Source organism: Chlamydotis macqueenii, chromosome 1 (genome assembly GCF_036417535.1).
Source record: "Chlamydotis macqueenii isolate bChlMac1 chromosome 1, bChlMac1.mat, whole genome shotgun sequence".
Taxonomy (NCBI): domain Eukaryota; kingdom Metazoa; phylum Chordata; class Aves; order Otidiformes; family Otididae; genus Chlamydotis; species Chlamydotis macqueenii.
This window is the reverse complement of record NC_141556.1, coordinates 215,126,792-215,152,894: the sequence shown is the minus strand read 5'-3', so window position 1 is coordinate 215,152,894 and position 26,103 is coordinate 215,126,792. Positions and strand designations below refer to the sequence as shown.

Here is a 26,103-nt window from a genome sequence, read left to right as displayed (position 1 = left end):
TCACACGGTGTGGGTCAGGCGGGTAAAACCAGTACTCACCAACGCCGCCCTCCCGAAGGCCTCTGAGGAACAACAGAGCGGTTAGGTCACCTCCGGCTTTCTGAACAAATGCAAAGTGGAGGGGGAGGAGGAAGGGACGAGACCCGCCTTCTCCAAAGGCCAGGAGCAGGTCGGGTGCGAGGGCTGGGGGTTGGAAGGCCGCACAGCCCGATTCAATGGTCCGCACCACAAACCGACCGAATTTCTGGGTGCGTGAACGCGGGCGCCCCAGCGCGTGTCCTGAAATGGAGCCCCCGGTGACTTTGTGGAGAGGCTGGATGAGCCGTTAGGAGGAAGGACGCTGCATCACGGGACCGAAGGTGGAACCAGGCACCTGCCCATGACGGGGCTGTCGGCGTTCCCGGCAGGAAGGAAATTTGCTGTTTGCTGCCTGTTTGCGCGCCCGGGCTGCGCTCCCCTGGGTGCCTGGTTACCTGCCGCCCGGGACCCTTGTCTCTCCCTTGTCAGGGGAAACCCCGGATTCCTGCTCTGTTTTCTCCCCCATCCCCCGAGGGAGCGCAAAGATTGGGCACACTCGGGGTGGGAGGACACGCCGATGGCCTCAGAATATCCATGGGTTGCTCTGCTCACACAGTTCTGGCTCCCACCACTCCAGTTTAAACTGGTCGACAAACTGAAGGCAGATAAGAACTGTCCCTGGGGGGAAACAGGAAGCAGCGACTGGGACTGCTGGGACCTCCGACTGGGACTGCTGGGACCTCCGGCAGGTTTGGGCAAAGGGCCGTTCTGAGGTGAATTCCCAGGTGCTGCTCTTCGCCCTCCAGCACTGCCGGCAGTGCATGAGCAACCTCCTCCTCGACTTCCCTTATTCCCCACAGCTTTGTCAGAGGGCTCGGGCTTTGGGGAAGGGCTGGGAGTGCTTTATCTGACCGGTGACAAATTATTTTACAACTGCTCTGTGTATCCCGGGCAAAACGCGTTTCATTTCTGCCAGCAGCAGCATTATACCAATATTCTGTCTAGGCCTACGTTACGATATATAACCTGGAGACATGTTTTTCTGCTAGTCTGAAGTTAAAACTAATGTTTTTGAGAACGGCATACAAACTCTAACTTTGCAGTCCAGATTCTCAGCTACTGCTACACTTCCTTGGAAGGAAATTTCCCTTGTACGCCTCTCTGATCCACGAGAAAACGTGGTAAGCACAACCAAACTCATCATGAATCTCTCCTAAAACCAGTACAAAAAAAAAAAAAAAAAAAAGAGCGAGCTTATGGTTTGGAGGGGGAGCTAGAAGCCAGAGGGGGGGAGGAGTCAAGTTCAACACCTCTCCTCCCGCAGGGCAGGCCGGGCGCCGCGGAGGCAGCGCATCGCTGCCGAGACAGCGCCGGCGCAGTCCCTGTGCACCAGCAGCACTGGCACACGGTACGGGGGACGCGGAGCAGCGCAGGAACACTCGGATCTTCTCCTCCACAAAGGAGAGCGCAAAAGCACAGGCGGAAGAGCACTACAAGCAGGAGATCGCTGCATTGCTCAGCAGGGTGAAGAGAGTGAGGAACTGCCTCCTGCTCTGGCTGCCACGTCTCGTGTGTAGGCGCCTGCATCCGCGCCTGGCTGAGCCCTTACCTGCTCCAGCTCCTGCTCGGCGTATTTCTGCCTGCTCAGCTCGTTCTCCGTGCCCTCCCGCAGCTCTCGCAGCCGGTGCGCCTCCTGCTTGGCGATGCTGATCTCGTCCTGCAGCTTCTTCTCCAGGTGCACCTTCTCCACCTCCACAGAGCGATGCTCCTCCTGAGCCTTCTGCAGCCTGCAACACACAGAGCGAGAGCCCAATGCCGCGCATGTCGCGCTGCCCGCACGCGGCCGGAGGAGACCGCAGCGCCAGGGCCGGCCAGCCACCGCCAGACCAGCCCTGCTCTCGTTGAGTCTGTGCTGACGGCAACGGGGATCTGCACGGGGAAAGCCAAGGAGAACGCTCACCCTGCCCGGGGAGAAATGAAATTGTCAGCTCCACAGTCTCAACTTTATTTCATTTATTAAATACTCAGTACGCGTTGTCTTAATTTCCCACAGCACATCCAGATTTCCTTTATAAGCCTCAAATTAATTTGAATTTCAGAGTTTCTACCAAAGTTTTGCCTTTAATTAAAAAAAGGAGGGGAAGATCTGCCCGAGCAGGTACGACCACCCAGATGGGATGTCCCCGTGCTCCCCTTGCAGAAGCCTTCAAATTTAGGCAAGTCTTCGTCTTGCCTGGAAGCTATTACTTTTCCCCATGACAGAACTACACCAGCAGGAACGACACAGGGAACAAACCGTAACGCCAGATTCTGGGTACCCACGCGGGACGGGCCGGCCGTGCAGCCCGGAGAGCTCAGCCTCTGAAGGAGGCAGCACCCAGAGAGGTTCCAGGGTTTCTGCGACGGCTGCGTTTCAGGGAAGCTGCAGCAGTGTAAAGCCAAACCTCGCACAAGTTCAGGGAGCCCAAAATTGCATCATGAACGAGCCTGGACCACGAGGGACCGAGCTGTCCCAAAAAGGAGGGGAAAGCCTCTGGTTGCTGCCACCCAAGCAACCTCTCATGCCAGCAGTGCCTCTTAAATACAGTGCCAGACCCAGGCGCTTCGAGAGACACAGCGACCGGCAAGGAAAAGGGGGAAAAAAGATTTGCCAAACGTTTGGTTGAAATGGAAGGAAGAGATTCACTTCACAATGAAAAGTCGTGTTGGGCAAGCACTACCAGGGAGAGAAATGAGAGTATTAATGGGCTTCTTGCAAGAAGCAGCCTCGTGATTCAAATGACAAACACTTTTCTGCTTGTTTTTTTTAAATGGTGGCCACAATGAAACCCTGGATCATATCCTGAGGAATGGGGTGCCTCCACCTCTGGGTAACATCTAATCGAGATGCAATGAGTTTCCAGAACAGGTACTTCCGCTACTGGATTGAACAGAACGGAGCGCTGCGGCTTACGCTGCCAGAAACCAGCATCAGTCTACCAGTCCCACCTCTTAACCATCAGCTTCTCCTCCAAAAGTCTCAGCTATCGCCGTCTGAGATAAATCAATAAAACCTGGACAAAACCACAGCAGAGGCAACGCTGTTTTTAACTCAGACCGACCTGAGACAACTCCTGTTTTCTGCCACGAGGAGCAAAGCTCTGCTCCCACCCAAACCAGCCCCTTCTCCCACACGCCCGTCCTGCCCTGCCCAGGCAGCTTCCCTACGGATCGGTGGGATCGGATAAAGTGCCCATCTCCGCTGAAGCCACCGGCACCGTCTGTGAGGTCAGCAAGGCAGCAGCTTACCCAGCAAAACCAGCAGCAGCTTAGGGCAGACAGATTTTCAGTGACCAAGTAGAACTATCTACAGAATGAAAAGAAAAAAAACCCATCCTAAAACCCCAGACTGAATCATCTTAGCCAGGAAAAAACATTTCAAGGTCATAAAATCTTCTCCCACTCAAGATCTTCAAGGTTCCAACTGGAGAGCAAAGCCACGGAGCGACGTGTGGGCAGACAGACGAGCCGGGGCAGGAGGGCTGGCTCCGCGCGTGCCGAACCTGGGCTGTAGTGACACGCAGCGTCTCTCCGGAGGGCGCCCCGGGCGGCTCCTGCTCATCCGGGCCGGCCGGGGCCCAGCAGAAGGGGAAAAGCTGATCCTCGGTCGCTCCCCGCAGCGCACGCAGAGGTGTCTGTTGCCCTCCAGCCTCGGCCGGGCTCTTGGCGAGACGGAGCACAGCCCGCGTGCGCGCAGACGTCCCGCGGTGGGACCTGCGCGGTGGGGACCCGCCGCTGCCTTTCAGGTCAAGAGCGAAGCCGCTCGCTGTCCCAGCCACGGGCTCCTCTTCCTCGGGCCCCCCTCGGCACACAGCGGGCCATCCGAAACGGATCGGGCGGGCTGGCCTCTCATCAGCCAAGGGCTTGGCTCCCTTCTTGGCAACGGCTCGTCTTTAATTTACAGCTCTGCTGAGAAACTCAAGTGTTTTCCTCCCAATTTAGCAGACCCTTGCCAAGACATTCCAAGCTTTCAGATAAACCCACGCTCTCTGCCCCATGCATCAGCGCTAAAGCTCTTCCACGCTCGGGCTGCAAGAATCCCAAACCACCAAAATATCAGTTTAAAGGAGAAATTCCGCTACACTGTGAGGGAAGAGGGAAGGAATTTTACCCTTCAGATCATTCCCAAAGGCACTGTAATATCGTACTCTCCCTCACCACCATTTTTTCCTGACAGCAGGGCCCGTATTTCCTTATGTTCGTTATGGACAAGACGACGTTTTGGCTGTGCATTCCCGACCAAACCCAGCCGATTCAGCCACCCTGGCTTCACGCGCGCCGAGCTCCACGAGACGACAAAGCCTTCAGAGCTGCACCTGCAACGAGGGCAGGAGATCCAGACCCATCCAGGGGCTTCCCAATTCAGGAGCAGATCTTCAACTCAATCCGCAGGTTGGCCGTCGTCAGTAGGATGCCCCAAGACACAACCTTTTTTATTTCGATGGTCATTTAATTGACTGGAAAGTGTCACCGGTGAAGGATGTTTTCAAAAGGTTTTTCAAAGACGAACAAAAAATGGGGTTTTGTATCAATCTTCCGCTCCCAGCTCTTCACGAAGGGTTGATGTATGAGCGTTGTTCATCAAGTAACCGCGCTAGCAGCCAGTAGGCAACTGGAAAGGCATTGCCCGCCTTCTGGGGTCTGTTCAGCACTGAACTTCAACGAGCCAGGAAAAACGGTGACTTCAAGCTCTACAGAGCAACTTCTGGAAAAGAAGTTTCTGGGCAGAACTTCAGAACAAGTCCATGGGAGCTGGTGCTGTGGGTAGCTTTCCCCGCTTCTACAGTGGCAGAGGAGCGCAGCGCAACCTCACTGGGGCTCAAGGATGAAGAAGCAAAGGTGTATTCCCCGCTTCGGAGGAGAATTAGATCAACCCCCTGCCAAGAGGCCCCACAAGCACCAGAAACTCACCTCCCACCTCTGGAGCTCCAGCCCGGTGCCCTCCGCAGAGGACAAACCCCCCAGCTGCCCACCCTGCAGAAACATCGCAGGCTGCTCCGGCTTAGGACTTGAGCTATGCTTAGCGCACAGGGTTTTGTGTTTCTTCCTCTCTGGCTTTAGAGCATTAGCTGAGCTTCCCAGGCACCTCCACTTGTTTACGGGGCTCTGCCCTCGGCAGCGGAGCCCAAGGTCGTTCCCCGCACGGCACGGTCACCGCAGCCGGCGTCTGGACCTCTGCTGTGATCTGCTCTTCAGTGACCCCAGCAGAGACCTCCCGCCCAGCCCTTCCCAGATGTTGGGAAGGGATTCCTGTGTCCTTCTGGCTGCAGAAAAAAAATAATTCTTTTTCTTTGGGGTATTTCCAGCCTGTAATGTAAAATCACAGAAAGCTGTGTGCAACCAGCTGTGCTTTGGAGCCGGCTCCGCGGCGGGCAGAGGGGAATGCGCTTTATTCTGTCTGTGCCAAAAAGAAAGCCGGTCACGTAGCCGAACCACGGCACGAGAATGTGCCCAGCCTGGCACCATCACCTCGGTGCTCTCAGGTGTTCGTCCTCCGCACGGACACCAGCTGGCACAACCATACTGAAGAAGAAAGGCTTTCAAGCAACGCCCCGAAGCTCTCAGGAGCACACACCAAGAAGCCGGGCAGCACTTTTATGGGTACGTTGTGCGGTTTCCAAAGGCTCAGCTGCTTGCAACAGTCTCCACGGCACATTCACCTCCTCGGATCCTGGTGCGCAGGTCGCTCGTCACACCGCCCGTCAGTGGCCAGCACGCGGAGCTGGGGCCAGGCGCCGCTTTTGGAGAAGCCACTGGGAACGGAGCCATCAGCCAAATTAAGCTTATCCTCCCCAATTACACTTACAGCTAATGAAGAATCGTTACAGCCCAAGACTACTGTGCTCTGGCATTTGCTAAATCTGCCCTTAGAAACCTTATTGCCAAAAAACCCCACCGGTTTGTCACCAACAGCCGTGGATGCTCATTTCTTCCCTAGAAGACCCCTGTGTCTACAGAGGCCTCTCTGCAGCCCGTGAGCAGCTCTACTGGAACCATTACAATCCCTTCTGGGAGCAGAGGTCACATTCCTGAAGCTACAGTATTTTGCCCGAGTGCTTAAGAGTTCAACTACTCGTGTGTGACACTCCAAAATTATTTCTTCGTTCTTCCCAGGCAACGCTCCTGGATCTAGGTACCACCGTGCGGGCAGGGAGGCAGGGACTCCTACACACAGCTCACGGAATCCGAGAGGGATGCAATTCCGCCGTTCCAGCACGCGTTTTCCCCGTCAAAAGCCAGAGAGAACAGGCGATCAGCCGGGACAACAAACTCAAAGCCAGCTGGATCACCTGACGCTGCTCCAAGAGGCTCTGCCTCCCCTCCAGGTACAGCCGGACGCTGGCATTTTGGAGGGTCGGGATCCTGATCCACTTCCAGTGTGAGTCAGACTGGCAGGAGAAAGCACTGCCCCTGTATCATTAAACGTGGTAAATGAACAGGAAGCACCTATTTGGAACACGACAACGCGCTCAAAAGGAGGAGCCCCCCATCCGTTTTGCTCAGCTGGATGTTTGGCCTCTTAACGCAGCGCAGTTCTGAGTGTGGGGAGGGGAGCTCTCACGCGCCAACAGCAGCAAAACTAAGCAGAGTCGTCTTCCCAGAAATTCCAAAACTATTTTGTGAACCAGTAATGACCATCTGAGCAGAACTGGAACTAAACAGACAAAGCACAACATAAAAACAGCGCGGAAAGGAAACAAAACTGCATGGGAGCACTTACGGCTGCGCCCGACCGCGCGCCAGCGTGCGCTGGAGCCCCTCTCACAGCGGGAGACGCTGCTGTCGGCCACTGTCACCTCGCTCGGGTGGCTTCACCGCCACGCTCCAGGACTGCAGTGAGGCGAGGGAGTTTTTAGCACCCAGGCCTTCACGCAGCACAGCACAGGTACCAGTAAGCAGCACGTCAGCAGCAAAGCGCAGGTCTGCGTGTCGCCTGGTAACGAGCAGGGCCCCGCTGGCGCTGCTCAGACGGCTGGCAGGTTTGCTACGGTCGCGCCGGAAGTCACTGACACCAGGTGACTGCCACACAGAAGCCCGACGGCTGAAAAGAAAATCTTTCTCCAACCTACATGAGGAATAACCTCGTGGGAAAGATCCACAGTTGAGGGCTTCACGGACGCATGAACCTACCTTTCCTGAAGGTCGTGGAGAGACTGCTCAGCTCGGTGGAGTCCCTCCAGGTCCTTCATCATCTTCTTCATGTGCTCCTTCGAATAGCGGTTCTGGATGTAGGCGAACCAGCAGCCGCCCACGCCGATGACGATGGACACCACCAGCATGAAGTCCTTGAGGTGGTTGTGACGAGTCACTGGAAGAGACCAGAGAGGTACTGAATTCTAAAGAGCACGATGACGCGCTGCTTCACCCGCACCAGAGCTAGGCGTAGGAATTTCAGAGCGTGTCAGACCGAACTGCGAGCCAGGCTTCACACAGGGAAAAGATGAGCTATGCTGATTTTCAGGGGGCAAAAAAGAACCTTGCCAACATTTGTTCCATTTGAACGGGGAAGGCAAAAAAAAAAAAGTCTAGAAGGAAGATTAACTTCAAAATCTTACAGACACAATTTGCCTGGCAATATACGGTACACGAGGGCCCTCCCACAGGAACCTCCACAGCAGCTGCGCGGGTTTTTAAGGCAATAGAGATAACATTGAACATAAAGATATAAAAACTAAGAAGAAAACAACTTCATTGGAAAAAAAGAACAGGTCACAGAGATGGAGCAGATCAAGCATGAGATTGTCAAGCCGTAAAACTTTCCATCAGAGCCACAGCTCAGTGTGGAAACCCCCTTCGGCAGATCGCACACCCAGCCACTCAAAACCCTGCGGATGCATGTGAGAGAGCGGAAGTAAACAAGCGGGGGCTGAAGTGCTAAACAAGAACCAAAACCGTGATTCCAGCAGAAATATTTCACTGTTTACAAACTAGCAAATCCCCAAACAAGTGTGTGCTGAGAAAGCTAAAAATGAGAACGGGCAGCTAAGTCAAGCTGGCTGCGACTAAACGTTCACTGTCCGCTGGTTTTAAACTAAAGGAAGCAGATTCAGACTGGATGGAAGGAAGAAATTTTGTACCCTGAGGGTGGTGGAGCACTGTCCCAGGGTGCCCAGAGAGGCGGTGGGTGCCCCATCCCTGGAAACATTCCAGGCCAGGTTGGCCGGGGCTCTGAGCAACCTGATGTGGTTGGAGATGTCCCTGCTCCTGGCAGGGGGTTGGGCTGGGTGGGCTTTGAAGGTCCCTTCCCACCCAAACCCTCCTGTGATTCTGTGAAACGAGGAATCCACACAAATCAGCACAACCAACAGAGGCAAGGCAGCCCGGTATCCTAGCTTCACCGAAATACGCTGATGCGACACCATGGGCGTTCTGCACACAGAAATGTGAGATCTTCTGGGAAACGTGAGAACTTCCGGAGCAGTGCGACTGCCTGAAGAACACAGGGGAAACCCACAAACATTACGCACATGCTGGCAGCGAGGCTGGCTCCTCTCTGTAGCCGCATTTCGGCGAAAGGCGCAGTACCGGGGTGGTGGCGGGAGGGACGGGAGCTGCCCCGCGTGTTCACCCCGAGGTCGTCGCGGCTGCTGCGCCAGGGCATGAGCAGGCTTCCCCACCACACCTGAGAAACGTTTTCCCTTAAGGCACGATGGCCGTACAACCCCGGGTGGTGCAGCACATCTTCCTGCGCTTTCCATCCGAAGTGTGGCTACGACGAGAGAAGTCACCCGGGAGAGACACGAGCGAGGCCAGGGACTCCTCGGAGCTGCAGGCCGGCCGGTTAAACGACACCCCACTGCACCGCTCGGCACGTGCTTCTGAGCGGAGCCTCCAGCTGAAGCAGGCTGGCACCGCGGCGTGTTCTGCGCCAGCCTCCCACTGCCCTGCCTCCGCCCGCGCTCTTCTCCCTGCGCATGGACCGACAGCGAAAAGCGTTCATGTCACCCCCACAAACAGGCGCTCGCAAGCAGGTGTGCTGCACGTGAAACGCAGAACGCTCCCCAGTTTCCCGTGATGGCAATTCTAAGCTGCTGCTCAATCCCCTCTGCGCACCGGGCTCAGGGCTGAACGCGGCTGGCTGCTCCAGCTCAGCCCCAGCACCACCAGTTTATCACGGTACTCACACCGCTTAGGCCACCTCTCCCCAGCCTCACGCTGCTTCGCTCCATTTTTCTCTTCCTGACCGGCTTTCTAGGCCGCGTTAAACTTCAGGCTGGCGGTGACCAGCACACGGCACGGCTGGAGCGAGCCGTGCCGGCGCAGAGCAGCGGGTAATCGCTGCGGGGCCCAGGCTGCGGCCAGGGACCGGAGCTGCTCCCGTTCTCCGGGAGCGGTGCTGGGGCTGCCAGGGAACCCCCCTCCACTGAACCTGCAGTTCCTGATGCCAAGGAGCAATCACCTCCCCCTTGGCAGGAGCAGAGGAATAGGGTTTCACCAGAAATTGGTTAAACGAAAATCACAGCTTAGCAATCCTGCTACAGCTGATGAAGAAGCGTGGGATATTTTTACCTTAGGCCAATATATATTTTTTTTTAAGTGTGCCATTTACCTCTGGAATTTTACCGAGTGAATCTAACCTACCGCTGAAAAACAATCCAGAAGCCACCTGCCGCTTGCAGAGTCTCATCCCCAGGCAGCCATGCCCCTCAGCTGCTGCTCTCCCAGCCCGCCAGCGCTCGGCTGCGGAATTAACGGCTTCAACGCAGACAAACAACGCAAACCCGTAATCCCAGCGCGGGCAGGAAACCCCGCGCGCGGTGCGGGGACGTCACGGCTGTTTGCACCCTGAAACGCAAACTGCAGCAGCGCACACACCTGAGGAAGAGGAGGAATGGCGTCCTCGCTGGAGACAAGCGCTCCTGCAAACGCGGACCCCTCTCAGACACCTGTGCCAGCGAGCTCCTCCGGGAGCTGCATCTTTTTCAGAAGCACATGAAATAGCTCAGAAACCCCAAATATCTCAGGAACTCGGAAATATCCCGAAGCTCAACCCTGACTGCTTCTCAGGGAGCCAAGCTGCTCCAGCTACAATCCAGGTAGCACCGCTCCCGCTCCCACTCCCCTCCCTCGCCGGCTCTGGTCTCAGCCCTTTCCACCAGCGCTCGGCAGCGTTCTCCCAGCACAGCCAGGTCCCGCAGCAGCCCAAGCCGGGCTCTCCGTGCAGCTCGGCAGCAGGCGGGAGGGCATCCGGGGCAGGAGCAGAGCCCGGCAGCGTCCTCCCGCCCGCGGCACCCCCAGCCCAGCGGCTCCAGGGAGACCCAACCCACCCCGGAGCCAAACGGGGAAAGCCAGTACTGGGAGGCAGCACTGGGCAGAGAGACCGAACAGCTGGGGTACGGGGAGCTCCCCGGCGTGAGGGGTGACCAAAGGGTGACGGATGCCTCAGCAGGTCACTGATCACGACAGGACATGGGGTAATGGCTTCCAACTGGAAGAGGGTGGATGTAGATGAGATGTAAGGAAGAAATTCTTCCCTGTGAGGGTGGTGAGGCACCGGCCCAGGCTGCCCAGAGGTGGTGGGTGCCCCGTCCCTGGAAACATTCCAGGCCCGGCTGGAGGGGGCTCTGAGTGACCTGGTCTGGCGGAAGGTGTCCAGTTGGAACTGGATGGTCTGTAAGGTCCCTTCCAAGCCAAACTGTTCTGCGGTCCCACCATCACAGCTAAAGCACGTGTGTCACATCAGCAGAGCTGGGACCAACGGGGAAGAGCACCCAGGGAACAGGCTGCTCACCTGGGAGGTGGGAGCCTGAAGATGTAAGGTAGAGCACATCGTGGGATGGGGGGGCTGGGGGGCTCCCCAGCAGCCCTGCACGGCGGAAGGACAGCGACGCCTTTCCCCTGACCACAATGGAGGGGCTTTCCCTGCGGGGGGAGAGGGACAGGGCCTTTCTCCAAAGGTGCAGCAGACACCTCTTATCACCACCGCCTCCCCTTATCTTCGCACGCGCCGCCATGCGATCCACCACCTAATGCACCACAGAAGAGTTCAATCGTCCTTCGAAAACATCGTAAATTCAACACTAAAGAAATAAAGAAGATTAATACTGGCCCGGTTTCCCATTCCGGACGGATTATCACAACATCCTCTTCCTACGGAGCAGACTCTGGCAAGTCGCTGCACAGACGTAATTGTGGATGTCTTTTATTCCGCGTTTGGGGAAGATTGCTAGGCTGACTGGTTCAGATGCTTTGCTCTCCACCCACCCACAGCCGTTACAGCTTTTCTGCCCTGGGCCGTTTCCTCCACCGCTGCCGGGGCCCGCTCTGCCCAGCGCAGCCGCCTCCCCAGCCGCGCAGCGCAACGCCCCGGGCCAGGGCAAGTTCAGGTGTTGCTCAGAGAAACGGCTGCCAGCCCCACCTCCAGCTGAGCCACCTCCCGCCTCCGTTCCCAGCGCCAGCACACCAGCACTGCGCAAACACCCGTCCTCTCCAGCAGCGTTCGCTCGGAGCGAGCGGGTGGAAGCCCTGCGAACACTCAGCCTGGGTGCCAGTGCAGCCTTTTCGCTCCCTAGAACTTCCCTCTGTGAGGTACAGGTTGGCCAGGACGCAAGCCTTCACTCCTGGGAAGAAATGCGTGGGCAGCAAAGGCCAAACAGCCCAGCTGGCTTTTCTCCGCAGGTCTTCTCCAAAGAGAAGGGAAGGGCTCCCAGACCGCGGCAGAAATCCGGCTGCTTTGAGCCAGGAACCGGCCTGTTCCCGCCAACTGCAACCAGCGCCAGCACGCCCGTCTCTAACGCGCACCTCGGTCACTGCCTCCAAGCGATCCCCAGAAGGGTAAATGAAAATCCAGTTGGAAACGCAACTACCCTGCCCGCTGCTCGCCTGCTCTCCCACGCTGTGATAGCTCCCGGGGTGCAGCAGGTTCAGCACGTCGCCTCGAGAGCGGGCAGGCAGTGGGATGAAGCGCTGCAACTTTCCAAACGGACTTTGGGAAGATAACGAGGAGAAAAAAGGACAAAAGAAAAAGTACAGCTGTTACATCTTGTCGTAAACGTCACCACTCAAACCCCAGTACTTGCCACAAACTACCAGTTACCGATCCACAACCGCAGCTCTCGGCACCATTAACCCAGCCGTTCCACACGCCGGCGCTGCCGTGACGCAGCCCTCTAAAGCGGGATGCAGCGTCTCTCCCGGCCTGCGCTGATCTCTGCTTTCCTCCCAGGTGCCAGCACAACCGGAAGGCCTCGCTCAGATCCCAGGTACTGCGCCCGCTGCGCAGATGGGAAACGAGGTCGCAGCAGAGGAGCCTGCAGCCGCAAGCGGGAGCCTGGCCCGCGCACCGCACGTCCCAGCCTGCCACAGCCAAACCCCGAACGATTTCCCCAGCCCTCGGCGTACGCACGGCACGTACCGCTCCAGCTCCACCAGCCCCCCGGGGACAGGAATCGCGCTGTCTGATCCTCGTGGCGTGCACCGCCGCCGCGCGAGGGCCGGACAGGCGCTGCCGACGTACCGGTCTGTAACACGCGCGGGGGCTCCGTAAAGCGCTGTGACTCACGCGGGGCTTGTCGCGTGGGGAAGCGATCGAACTACTGCTCCCGCGTGCAAAAGCCCTGCAGAACAACGGCTGCGGGACAGGGCACGCGTCTCCAGCGCACCGAGGGCCCTTCCAAGGCAGAACAGCGGGAAAGACCGCAAGCGATGACAGCAGAGGGGTTCTGGCACCAAACACCTTTTCTGGGAGAGCTCCTGCCAGGCACAGCCCCACAGCGGCGCTCGGGCCAGCCCTGCCCGCCAGCAGCCACGCTCGCGCCCCGGGCTCCGCGCACGCCGCGGGTCAGGAGAACCGGGACGCGCCCAGCTCGGCGACCCGCTGCGCAATCGCCGTGCGCAGACCTGCGTCAGGCAGGAAAGGATGGCGTCTTCCACGCGTAAGGGCCGTCCGTCACCGCCGCCTGCGCAAGGCACGGGAGGGGTCGCTCCCACCGCGGCTGGCACCGGGTTCTCCCCCCGCCCGCCGCCCAGGCTCGTGCTCCCACAGCGTGTACCGGCTGCCGGCGGGGTGACCCTTTGGGGGTTGCACCACCAAGGCAACGCGAGAGAATCCTTCTACTCTCAGTTTCCCTGCTGCTTTTCAACTTGTCGCACGAGAACTTTGCGTTACGTTAGCTCTTTAGCCTCGGTACCCAACGCCCTGGGCAGGGGCAAGGCGCACAGCGAGGCTCTGGAGCTGAGGTTTTACAGCCGACGCTCAGATTGTTTGCCTCTCGTTTATTGCGACTTAAATCAGGCTGCGTCCCGCCCCCGCCTGCGGCCGGGCGGGCACGGCCTGTTCTCCCCGCGCGCGGGTGGCCTGCTCCGCTCTGCGGCTCCTGCGCCGCCTCACCCTTCGCTGCCGGCACCCGCCACCCGGCCAACCCGGGCGCGCCCGCGCTTGGAAAAGCAGCGGGAAAAAGCAACGCACAGCAGGGCAAGCTGATTTCTATACCTGTTTTCTTTTCTTTTTGGGGGAAAGAAGGAAGAGCAGACACAGCTTTAGCAAAGCAGCAGTTGTTACGCATTGACTGCAAGATCATTCATGTCACGTCGGGTGCGCAGCCCTGCCTTCGTTTTATGTTTTAAAGAAGCGAGGTAAAAAGTCGTACGGCAGTAAAACTTAACAGCAACCTCAGGTTTGTTAACTGAGGTTAACAGTTAACAACTTAAGTAAAGTGTCCCACCACAAAAGCTACAAACTCAAAGCCTCAATTTTCCAACAAAAGGTTTCCCAAAGTTGTACTTTGCGAAGAGAAGCAGGTTGGATTTCTAGAAAACGGGCAGTTGTACAGCGACTCACACAAGCATCGCTAAAATCAGAGACAAACCCACACACCCGGTAAGTTCTGTAGGGGTTACTTACAGTCAAGTTGAAATGTCAGAAAAAACACCCAGAGGAATTGCTAAGGTTTTCACTTCCCTGTGTGAATTAACTGGAGCGGTGACGCCCCGTTCCTCGTTCCGCAGCAGAGGGTTTCAGACGTGGAGAGGGCAGGGGAACCTCAGGGTCCAGCACTGGGACAGGCACCGCGCCCGCCGCAGCAGCCTGGGGGGGCTGCTGTAAGCACGACAGCATAAAGCCAAATACAAAACCACCCCCGTTCCTAAAAAACCCAGCCAAGCTAACAGCTCTGTACATCCCCTCGCGCACCCACAATTTTCTGCCCATACCAAGCCCCAGTCCTTTCTCCAGTACTCGAACCCTCTTTTTGCCGGCTAGTGGACCCGCACGATAATTGTGCAAAGAAACTGTCAAAAACGTGCGGATCGGATTGTCCGTGGCAGCGGGACGCCGTCACACCAGCCAGCCTTCTCCACGACTCCATTTCCTGGCTCCGCAGGGTCGGAGCGATGGCTCCTCAAGCAGCGCCGAAGCCACGGAGCGAGAAAGCGACGCGGTGCCGCTACCGGGCCTCAGGGAGTCTGCTAACGGGACAGAGCCGCTCCTCGCCCCGGGCGCAGGTAATCCAAACACAATCCAGCTCACTGTAAATATTTAAAGTGGATGGTAAATCTCACAGCGATAAATTAATCTGGTATTTGGTTAAGAAATTCTATTGCGTTAAACAAATAATGATTCAACGGATCTCAAAGCACTTGTCAAGCGCGCTTTTAATTCTAACCAAGCGCTCGATCGGAAGGCACGCGAGGAAAGCCCTGCTTTGTCCACGCGGAGAGCAGGCACCCAGGCACCTAAGGAAAAGCAGCCCAGGTCAAACCGCTCAGAAACACCCAGGGAGTGCCACCTCCCGCCTGGGAAACAGCTCCCTTGCCAGGCACTTTCCACCAGAAGTATCTATTGTTTTTAATTTTACTGCTTGTTTTCGTAAATTCCCCTCTCCTGTTCCACCTGAAGCTGTGGTACTTTGTGCTGGATAAACTCCCGGGCCGCAGGAACAGGGGACACAGACACAGAAGCAGCAACGGCTCCATCCTGCGTGGATTGTAACTTCCCCGTACTCCTCTGCGCTTGGACTGATTGCAGAGCTGCCGCCCTGCAGCGGGGCAGACCCATCTGAAGGAGGACACGGCACGTCCGGAGCCTGGCGTAGGACATCAGACCTCGCGGGATCATAGGAGCCCACCATCCGCAGGGAAAGCGGGCAGGCGCCCCACTCACCTACCTGACGCTGGGTGGAGGCTCTGCAGGAGATGGGAACGAGCTCTCTGGGCGCGGGGTGGGACGGAGCTTCGCCCAGCTTCACGTGTCAGAGCGGGGAACTGTACCTGCTACGGGCGCTACAGCCCTCACCGACTAGGCGCCTCTGGTTTTAGGAGCCTGCAGGAAGCAGCCACGGGGCTCCAGCCCAGGCTGCTTTTACGTTAATGCTTTTAGACCTGCGCCGGGCAGAAAGTTGCTTCAAGAGAGAAGACAAACCCCTGAAATCCTGCACCTGCGTGCCCCGTCCCGCTGCCAGCGGCTCCCCTCCCTCACCCGCAGAGCTGAGAGCAGACCGCCTCGCTGGCCATCTGAAGAGAACCGCGGGAGGAACAGACCTGAACCGAACCACTAAATCTGTCACTGTGCGAACGCTGCTTCTGCAGCTCAGGAGGTCACCCAGCACTTCCCGAAACGCTGACTGCTAACGGCTGCTGAAGCCGCTGCTGCGCAATCCATTCCTTACGGGATCGGTTTGGATAAACAACTTCTCGCCATGCACCGCAGCATGAACTGGAGAGAAATCCATCCAGTTAACCACAAAACAGCAAGCGTTACCTTCTAAAAAGTGTTAAACCTGTACTCCAGCTGAAAATTTAAAGCGTATTTCCCCTCTTCACGCACCCGATACGAACGCAGATCGCAAAACCTGCACCAAACCCTCACCGGCCTGAAGCAACCCCAGCAGGACGGCTCGCCGCACGCTTTCATCTGCCTGACCGGGGAGGTCACGTTCCAGTGCCGCCACAGCCGCGCGGCGAACAGAGCGCCTCAAACGCGGAGCACGGCATTAACCTCCAGCCGTTACGGGCGGTTTGCCTTGCCATTTACTGGGCATCCAAGAATGGCCTGGAAAACGCCCTCTCCCAGCACAGGCGTTACTGGGCTCGAGCCTTTGTCGGGTGAGCTGCGACTCACCGAAAAGCTTTGCTTGTAACACAGGCTAAGTGTAAATAAAAAATAAATGTATAACCTAGGCTTCCATTCACTGAGCTCTCACCTCTGCCCAGCCCCACAAATCTCACGTGGTTCACTCTGCACAGTCAGTTTTCCCAGGATTTGCCTCGCTGCACCTTTTCTCAGGAATCTGGACACAGACTGAAAACAAGAAACGACTGTGCTAACAGTTGGATTTAAAAAAAAAAAAAAAAAAAAAAAAAGAAGAAGAACTAATGAGCCTTATCGCTCTGCACTGGCCGAGTGCTCGGCAGCCTGGAGGCAGGGCTGGAAGAAGGCCAGAAAGCCGGAACGTCTCCATCAGGTTGTTAGCACGGCCGCGTCCCGCAGAGCAGAGGCGCATCCCATCTGCTGCTCCAGCAGCGCGCTGCCGCAGAGGCTCACAAACATCCCGTGAAGAGCAGAGGGAGCGCCGAGGGGTATTTTTGATGTGGAAAGCTCCAGCCGGCAGCAGTCAAAGCCGGGGGAGGTCCTGGGCCAGAGTGCGCCCAGAGCGTTGTGTTCGCACCGGGGTAAGGAGGCCGCCCTGCGCGCTCCTTCCAAACGCCCCGCTGCGGGGACACAACGGAAAGAGAAGGAGCAGCGCCGCGTACGAGGGCTCGGATGGCGTACAGGCCACACAGTCTGCTTTAAAAACCTGTCTCACCTGCACGGTGCCACGCAGCAGCGGGCCCTGACCGAGCAAGGCTTCTGCTCGCCTCACGCAACAGCTAAAGCCCAGGCAGCCGTGAGCAGGAGGGAGAGAGATGAAAGTACCTTTAATAAAAGGCAGCAGACGTGAGCCAGACCGAACAAATGCACCAGGAGCACCCCGAGCAGCGCCGAGATAAACATCAGAGGCTGCGAGACCACGCCAACAGACGCCTGTAATCAGCATCAAAGGAACGCAGTCCCTCCTGCTCGTCCCAAACGCCTTCCCAGCCCGCCCACGCTGCTGCTCTTTGTCCAGGGGCAGGCAGCCCGCGTCACCCACGGAGCCCCGGGCCCCGCCGGCAGATCCCTATCGGGGCCGGCACAAAGCTCCCAGGCGCTCAGCGCCACAACGAACAGGAAGGACGGGGAGGTTTCGCCCTACGGACACGGCAGATCCCAGAGATGGAAGCACAAGCCCAGCGGGCAGGACGCCTCCGGGCTACGGAACTGCTCCCAGAAATCCAGCGGCAACCTGTTCCTGCTTCAGGGGAAATGCGTCAGGGATGGTTCACCTCGGCGAGGCGGCGGAGGGCAAGGTTTGGCTCACACAGACCCATCTCTGCTGTGCGATACTGAGCAGACGCAGATCCTCCTGATGAGCAGCCAGAGGCCCTGGAGTTTTGGTACTCACGGAGAGGAGGCCCGAACAGCACCGTGTCCAGAGCTTTCAGCTGCAGCTTCTGCCTGTGGCTTCGATCCGTCATCTTCAGAACGCTTCCCATCATGGTAACGTTGTTCACAGCTAGCCTGTAAAAAAATAAAACTATTTAAAAAAAAAAGAAGCAGGCATGGTCGTATCCATGGGGATTAATAACTGACCAAAAATAGTGACATGGAGACTAAGGAGGAGAAATGCAACAAGCAGGACCTGAAAGCTGCCTGCACAGGCTACCAGGACAAAAGAAATCCCCCAGACATTGTCAGCTCTGCTGTAGGGTATCTCTGTGAGAGGCAAGCAGTAGTGTCTGGCTTTACCTGGAGAGAGAAGAAGCCAAGGCCACGCCTATGTCATTAATCCTGCAGCCTAAGGGACTGGTTTCATACCGGAACTGATCTTTCGGTGTCCCACCAATCACTATTTTTATTTTATTTTTTTTTTACTCAAACCTGCATCGCCAGCCTTTGCCATCTCAGTACGCAGACCGCGCGACCATACCTCTCCCTTGGAAGGAATGTGGGCACACCATGCACTGCCTCGAAAACTGTATTTTGCTCCCAGTTAATCCTGCCCAGTCAGCGGACCAGCCCCTTTCCAGCATCAATAACCTTTACCCAAAAATTGCGCTGAGTTTTTCAAACCTGTTACGAGTTTAGGCCAGCTCACAGCCAGGGTTTCTCTTGAGGAACACAAGGCTTCAAAGCCTCCTTTGGCGGAGCATGAAGGGCCGCGAATTAACACCAGCACACCCCAGTGCTGGGTGGTGCAGAGATACACAACCAGCAGCCGTTGAACTGGGAATTTAAATGCCATTTAGATGCAAGCCAGAGAGCAGAGATGCTCTGAGGACGACGAACAAGGGCAGAGAAGCTCCCCGACCGGGCTGGGGCTCTGAAGGAAGGCTGTGCCAGAGCCACACAGCCCAGGCCTGCTCTGCTCCAGGGCAGGGTTGTGGCTCCACACACGCAGCTCCAGGCGTGGGCAGGTGAAGCCCAGCACACAAACCAGCAAGGCCAGCATTCACGACCACGCAACTGGGAGCGTCGCCCACAGCAGGCACACACTCGCCTGCAGCTCCATCGCTCCCTCCAGACAGGGCTGCAGCAAAGCCGAAGCCTCTGAAGGGAGCCGAAGCGGAGCAGGAGTCCCATGTGGCTCTGTCCACGCCGAGGAATCGCACGCGGTGCTGTGAGCCGCCCCCGATCGCTTGCTCCCTGGCACGCACCCCAGGGGAACAGAGACAAGGCCGCGCGCACTGACCTGGGCATGGCGTGTCCGCTCAGCTGCAGCTTTCTGAAGGTCTCTTCGTACTGCGGCAGCTCGACGTAGGTGATGAGCCACTGAACCACCTCGTCTACCGTCCAGTTGTACACTGCAGGAGAGGCAGAAAACAGGCACGCAGCTTAACATTTCTGCAGCGTTTGAGCACATTCCTACCCCGTAAGCAGCGGGCTGGGCTGGGGACACTGAATCCCTGTGGCTCTAGGATGAGAAATAATCCCCCGGGATATCCCGGCAATCCTGCAGGTCCTCAGCCTCCACCTGACTGCCTGCAGGATTATCTTTGCTACTCTGTTCCACGTGTGACGGGCTGCTAGGGACTCAGCGCGGACACCACGGGCTGCCGCGCGTTTACCCTTACCAGGCACCATGGCGCCGCGCGCGAGGAGCGGGGCTTGCCCGGCGGCAGCCCCTGACACAAACGTGTGGAGGTTGATTTTACGCTGCGCTTCCAGCTCCCGAAAGAAAGGCACGCAACGAGGCCACCAGACAAAGGAGCGGCCCCAGCCAGCGGGCACGGCCTCACCGGCAACGCCACCAGCAGAGCCCGCGGCCGAGATCCTCCGCGGGAACCCCCAAAGCACTGGCAGACAATCACTGGAATCCCTTCATTTTCTGTCATCCAAGCGACGTTCTGTCTCCAGACTCCCACAAAGCACGCTCATCCGCACCGCACGCCCCAGCCCCCGGGGCGCCGAACGCGGCTGGCGTACCTGGCCACACGCTCTGACCGCCTCGCTCCCTCCTCCAGACCCGCGGAGCGTGTGGGCATCAGTGAAAAAACCGCACGTGGAGAAACACTGTGAGAAAACGGTTGTAACAGCTTGGGAAAGCGAATCGCGGGAGGAGGTGGAGAGGTGAGCAGCCCAGGCCGGCCAGGGGAACTCTCCTCCTTAACGCCTCACCTGCGCAGCTGGGATTATCTTTGGAGCTGACACACGGCTCCAAGGCCACAGACAAAGCCTTGGAAACAAAGCTTCTGCCTTTGCCACTCACTTTTGGCATACTTATAGCAATGCTATGAAGGTGAAGGAAAAAAATCAACGTATTTTCAAAGAAAAGCAACAGATTTTTTTCACAGGACAGAGTGGGGGTTGCTGGGCTTTCATTTATCAGCTTCTGGCTTTGCTCAGCCCAGGCCGAGCTCTGGCCGCACTCACCAGAGCAACCAGAGCGCCGCGCTGGGCATCGCCCACCGCTGCCGGGCACCGCCCACCGCTGCCGGCCACCGCCTCGCGCGCCTTGGGCCCAGCATCCCTCCGTCCCTCTCTCGCAGGCCCGTTTTCCGCTGGCTCCGAGGGCTGCAGTGCCGCCGCGCTCAGAGCTGCACCGCCGCTTCTTAAATGTCAACAGTGAGTCGTCTCACAAACATGGGAAACATCCTCCCGCTCACTCCAGCCCCTGAACGCTTTCAACGGAAAGGCCAGGAGCCACAGCCAAGCTGAGCAGGGGGGAGGAAGACTCGAAGAGAAGGTGCCATCTCCACGGATGCTGGCACCATGACTCACGGGTGCGGGCTGGCAAAGGCACGGCCAGCAAAGCGCCCTCGCTGACAGGAACTCCCTGCGGCTGACGGTCCTGGCCCACACACCGCGGGAAAGCCCTTCCGTGGCCAGAAGCGAGGTGTTGGCGCTGAAAGGGGCCAGGGAAGCCCGGTTCCTTGGGCGGTGGCATCACCGGCGCCCGGCCGCAGCGGGACAGCAGCGCTGCAGGGCACGGGGTGGGACAGCCCGGCCACCGCACACGGCCATGAGAGCCCGCCGAGCGCCTGCCAGCTGGGGGGGGACCGGTGCCCATGGCGGGCAGGACGCAACGCGGGGTGAAGGCCTGGGGGCGGTGAGCTGGGCCCAGGAGGGGCCCAGGCCTGGCAGGGCTCCTCCGTTCCCCGCCAGTGATGCAGGCTTTGTCCCGCGAGGCTGCTCCGTGTCCCCACGCCAACAGCCGCCGCCCCACAGCCCAGCCCTGCCAGGCCCCGGTTCCTCTGAGGCTCCCAGCTTCTCTCTCTCTTTTTGGATCTTCCATCTCCAGCGGTCCTTACTTTGGGAGGAAATCACCGAGAAACAAGCCGGCAGCAGCAGGCAGCATGCCCCGGTGCAAAGAGGAGCAGCTCCTCTGCTCTGCATCCTTGCCACAAAGATCTGATCTGCTGCTTGTGCGCTCGCAGCCCACAGAGCCAACGGCGGCCTGGGCTGCACCCCCAGCAGCGTGGGCAGCAGGGCGAGGGAGGGGGTTCTGCCCCTCTGCTCCGCTCTGGGGAGACCCCAGAAACTCTGGTTTCATGTTGAGGGTGGAGGAGCACTGTCCCAGATTGCCCAGAGAGGCGGTGGGTGCCCCATCCCTGGAAACATTCCAGGCCAGGTTGGCCGGGGCTCTGAGCAACCTGATGTGGTTGGAGATGTCCCTGCTCCTGGCAGGGGGGTTGGGCTGGGTGGGCTTGGACGCTCCCTTCCCACCCAAACCTCTCCGTGGTTCTATTACACTTCCGTGGCTTTGGTAGAGCCGCGCTTACTGAGGGCTTTATCTATCAAATCCCACACCTGGTAAGAACATCACAACAATTTTTGGAAAACCAGGGGGCAGAAGCAGCCTTTTACCTTACACAGCTGACCAGGAGCAGCAGCAGGGCCGGCAGGAAAAGCACTCGCCTGAAAACGGACGTGGGAAACGGGCACAGCTGCCCCGGGCTCCGGTCCCCGTCAGACCTCCCGTGCGTTTTCAAAGCTGCGTTTCACACCCGCACCAAGGCGCGGATCTTTTCTACAAGCCTGATCTTACTAGTTTTGGGACTTGGGTTCAAAGGCCAAGGCCAGGCTCCTCACGAGGCCATCCTTCAGAAACCGGAATTTATTTTCTCAGCTAGACGCGCAGAGCGATGAGAAAGGGAAACGGGCGCGGTACTAAACCCGAGCCAAGTAAAGCCGCTGCGCCGCAGCAGCTCTGCCCAAAGACGCGGCAGGTCCTGCGCGTGCCAGAAGCAGGCAGAGAGCAAAAGCAACCCAGCAATTAAGGGACCTGGCGAGTATCATGGGATGTTCTCCTCCATCCCTTAATGATTTCTGCCCTTTCCCAGCCGACATTACAACATACCTCAGGCGAAGCCGGCTGTAAACAGCGTGCGACAGAATAAACACGTCTTACAGACGGCTTCCCTCGGCGCAGGAGACAAGCGGCTCGTCAGCACCGTCCCAAGCTGTGAGAGGTTGGCACAAGGCCTTTCAACGCGTGGCTGCCCATCTCCGGGGGACAGAGGGGCTGGTCCTGGATAAACAACCCCAACCTCAGAACCACCGTGATTTCAAAGCGCCTTTCAAACGCTGTACCCACGTGTTCACGTGATTCTGGGATCGTGAGGGGGTAAACCATTCCTTAGAACGTATCTACACAGCGCTTCCAAAACACCGAGCACACCCTACCCCACGGGATGTGCAGGCTAGCACAAAAAAATCAAATACAAACGGAACAGGACACCAGTGGGAAATGGAAAGCTTTGTCATTTATGAGTTGATCACAAGATTAAAATCCCATTTTTCATGTGATGGGAGCTGATAAAATCACCTGACCTTGGAGGGCAGGGGGAACAGAAAAGACTGTGAGTGAAGGGAGGAGCAGCAATCAAAAGTATCAGGAAAAAACGATGTTCCACGTCCGGAGAGTGACGTAACGACTAGCGGAGTGGAGAGAAAGGGAAAAGCGCAAGAGGAGGAGCAAAGGGCAGCCACTGACAGAGAACGGTCCATGCCACAAAGACCCGAGACACCAACCTGACCTGCACCAACACAGCGCTCACCACGCGGCGAGTAAACCGAAAGGTACCACACGGTGACCCCTACAGCTCCGTTTCGCTCTGTACCCCCCTTTCACCCCCCGAGGACATTTCTTAGCAGTACTTCTGCTCTTAGGATAAAATACCTTTCTGTAATGAAGCCTCAAATTTGAGAATAAACAGTTTCTTAACCAGAAAGAAGAAAGAAAAATCTGTTTTAAATCTCAAAAAAAAAAAAGAAATTTCACAATTCTGGTCGGGGGAAAAAAGTGAAATCGTGCCTTTTCCCGACCACCCGCGACACCGCTGATGTCGGGGCAGCCCGCGCGCTGCAGCCAAGGCAGCAGGAGCAAGGTTAAAAGTTTCTTCCCAGACTCAGAAGTTTCAGGCAGTTTCCCACCCGCGACGGAGCTTCCACCACCCCCAGGTTAAACGTTGCGATGAACAATCCTGTTTCTTAGCCGCTTGCAGCTCATTTCTACCCTGAGTGTAGTTATGCACACTTCCAGTTTTAGGAGCTTTTCAGGCTCAGCAAATTTCATCTCAGGAAAACAGGACGTGTAGGAGAACTCCCACACAGCTGTACCGAATATTTAGGAAGCTATTGCTGCACAAAAACACCGGCACAAATCGGGTATTTGAAGGAGAACCTGGAATGGGGCAGTGGTTGGGCTACGCTGACAGACATTATGGGGCAGAGAAATGAAACAACAATTCATGCTCTTACGGCCGTACCCAGATGCATCAGCAGTTGGGAAGTAGCAAGACCCAGGAAACCCTGAAAGGCCCCCAGAAAGGAACCTGGAAGACACTTGTACAGGGCAGCACGAGCAGCAGCGTGGTTCTCCTGGGAGGTACCCACACGGCTGCCAAAGCTAGAGGAAATCCCAAGGGTTTATGGCTTCTACGGCACAGGGGGCGGAGCGGGCTGTCCTGTTCTGCTTGGTTTTTACCTTCAGATGTCTTCCAGGCCTTCCAGAGATCCTCCACACTAATGAGCTTGTCTTCTCCGTGGAAGGTGCTGTGCTTGACTGTTGGGTCATGATAATTCAAGTCTTCCCTCAAGAACTAGGAGAAGAATAAACAGCGGGATTATTCTCTGGTTCATCTTTCAGAGAGACGAGGAACATTAAAAAGAAATCTTTCACCTGTCTTCCTCATTATTACATCCACAGACTGTCACACAATAATTTCTACGGCAAAGTCCTAATAAGTCTGAGATGCAGCATCTCTGGTCTTTTAATCTCTGATTCAAATCACACGATTTCCCTAGTTCACAGAGTCACCGGAGGCTTTGGGTGGGAAGGGAGCGTTAAAGCCCACCCAGTCCAACCCCCCTGCCAGGAGCAGGGACATCTCCAACCACATCAGGTTGCTCAGAGCCCCGGCCAACCTGGCCTGGAATGTTTCCAGGGATGGGGCACCCACCACCTCTCTGGGCAACCTGGGACAGTGTTCTACAACCCTCAAAGGAAAGATTATTTTCCTAATATCAAGTTTGGATCCACCTCCCTCTATTTTGAAACCATGACCCCTCGCCCTGTCCCAGCAGGCCCTGCTGAAGAGTCTCTCCCCACCTTTCCTGCAGCCCCCTTTGGGCACTGGGAGCCGCTCTCAGCTCTCCCCGGAGCCTCCTCTGCTCCAGGCTGAACAGCCCCAGCTCTCCCAGCCTGGCCTCGCAGCAGAGCTCCTCCAGCCCTCTCAGCATCTGCGTGGCCTCCTCTGGGCCCTCTCCAGCAGCTCCACGTCCTTCTGCTGTTGGGGGCTGCAGAGCTGGACGCAGTGCTGCAGGGGGGTCTCACCAGAGCAGCTGAGTTGCGCTAACACGTAACACCATCTCTTACAGACCTGCACCTTATTCCTAGCTGAACGCATTGCCAGTTGCAGGATTTTATTCTGCCACCTTTTGCTCAGTAGCCCTCGGCCAGCAGATCTCTGTGCCGGGCCGTGCTGACAGTGAGCAAGTCAGCGTAGGAGCTGCAGCCCCTCGTTAAGGGAAGGATGCTTTCCAGCATCAGACCGTTCCGCTTGTTCTTCGCCTTCACCGACACACCAGCGTGAGCAGCCACAGCGTTCCCCCAAGGCACGGACACACGTATGGCAGCGATAATCCTTCTCCCCTGCCGCTCCCGCTCTCTCGGCGCAGAAATCAAACTCGCCTTGTGCCGCCTGCGCCCCACCTTGGGGAGACCCCCGGCCCCCAGAGCGCCCGGCGAGGGAACGAGGGAGCACTGCTGAGCCCGAGCACGCCGTTAGGAATCCCCCTCTCCGGGGAATAACGCCAGCTGTACACCTGGGAATAAGGGGACAGGCGCTGTTACGAGGAGTGAGCGCTCCGAGATCCACCACAGGCAGGGCACAGCGAATCACGGCGCGCGACAGAAACAGTACGGCGGCGCTGGAGAGAGGGGAAGGCAAACGGCAGGGTCCCCGCTGCGCCGCTGCTCTGGGGAGAGACGGGTACGGGTCAGCAGGCACCGGAAAGAGGGAAAAAGCTTTTTCCTGAGGAGTCAGGGCAGCAGGTGCTGGCGTTCCCAGAGGGGTCTCCGGGTTGGGAGAAAGGGAGCGGGCTGGGCCGGGCAGCAGCCACCGCCGTCCCACAGGGATCTCGGCCCGGAGCCCGGGGATCGCCCGGGGATCCCTAAAGGTGGAATACAAAAGCCACGTCAGACAATAAGGGAGGACATAAGCTGTTACGTACAATCACAGCGACGCTTTTGAATTATCACTACTTCAGCTTTCTGTAACTTTGCTCCCTCACTGCAGACACCTGCCGTGGGGTCGGCCTCCCCATTCCACCTCTCTCCCCACACGGCCGACCCCGCGCGACCGGACGAACACCACGGGCTGCTCCTCGCCGCGCGGCGGAGCCCAAAGCGGGTTCAGCGGGCTGCAGCAAACCTCCCCTCCCGACCTCGCGGGGGTTCGCCAGCTGGAAAGCGCCTTTGGGTTCCGTCAGACCTCGTACTTGACTGCACTAAAGAACAAGCTGTAATTTTATATATACACACATACAGCTACAAAACACACACAAGGGCACTTCTGTAAGCACACACGCACGTTAAAGCGTTACGCAGGGGTCAGCTCCCGCACCAGCCTGGCAGATCGGGCTGTGCAGCACCTCTCTGCAGGACCTCTGCGGACTTCTGCTCCTGGTAAGACCAGCCAGGACGTATTCAGTATTTCTGCTCAATTCATTTCAACGCAGATAGAGTCTAGTCAATTAATAAAACCTGGGCTTTTAGGGTTCTAAACCTTTCTTGGAATTATAATATCACAAAAAATTCAACTAAACGGCACAATGGAACCAACTTTATGTCAACCGAGCAAGAACGTAAAAAACCGTTACTAGATTCGGCCTGCAGCTCTGAATCAAAGCTGGAACAAATGTCATCTACAGGAGGCGAGGCATCTCCACCGCAGGCTGAGCCACGAGGGAAAAATCGATCTGTATCATCAAGAATCGATCTGTATCATCTGCATCATCATCATCATCAGAACAAACAGCTAAGGGAGAGCGCGAGGAAGACCGAGGAGACCCCGCCGCCGCTGGGC

The 26,103-nt window shown here is 57.3% G+C and overlaps 1 protein-coding gene across 5 annotated transcripts in view; it reads right to left on the bottom strand.

Annotated features, from left to right (window-relative positions):
• The window catches only part of STIM1 (stromal interaction molecule 1), an 82,455-nt gene that overhangs the window by 18,434 nt on the left and 37,918 nt on the right, over positions 1-26,103 (bottom strand). For all 5 annotated transcript variants that reach the window (XM_086739823.1, XM_086739824.1, XM_086739825.1 and 2 more), the window contains exons 3-7: positions 23,502-23,616; positions 18,765-18,876; positions 17,478-17,593; positions 7,189-7,366; positions 1,628-1,805 (exon numbers count right to left, since the gene is read on the bottom strand). In XM_086739823.1, the coding sequence (XP_086595949.1) occupies positions 1,628-1,805; positions 7,189-7,366; positions 17,478-17,593; positions 18,765-18,876; positions 23,502-23,616 (699 nt within the window). The remainder of the gene's footprint in view (positions 1-1,627; positions 1,806-7,188; positions 7,367-17,477; positions 17,594-18,764; positions 18,877-23,501; positions 23,617-26,103) is intronic.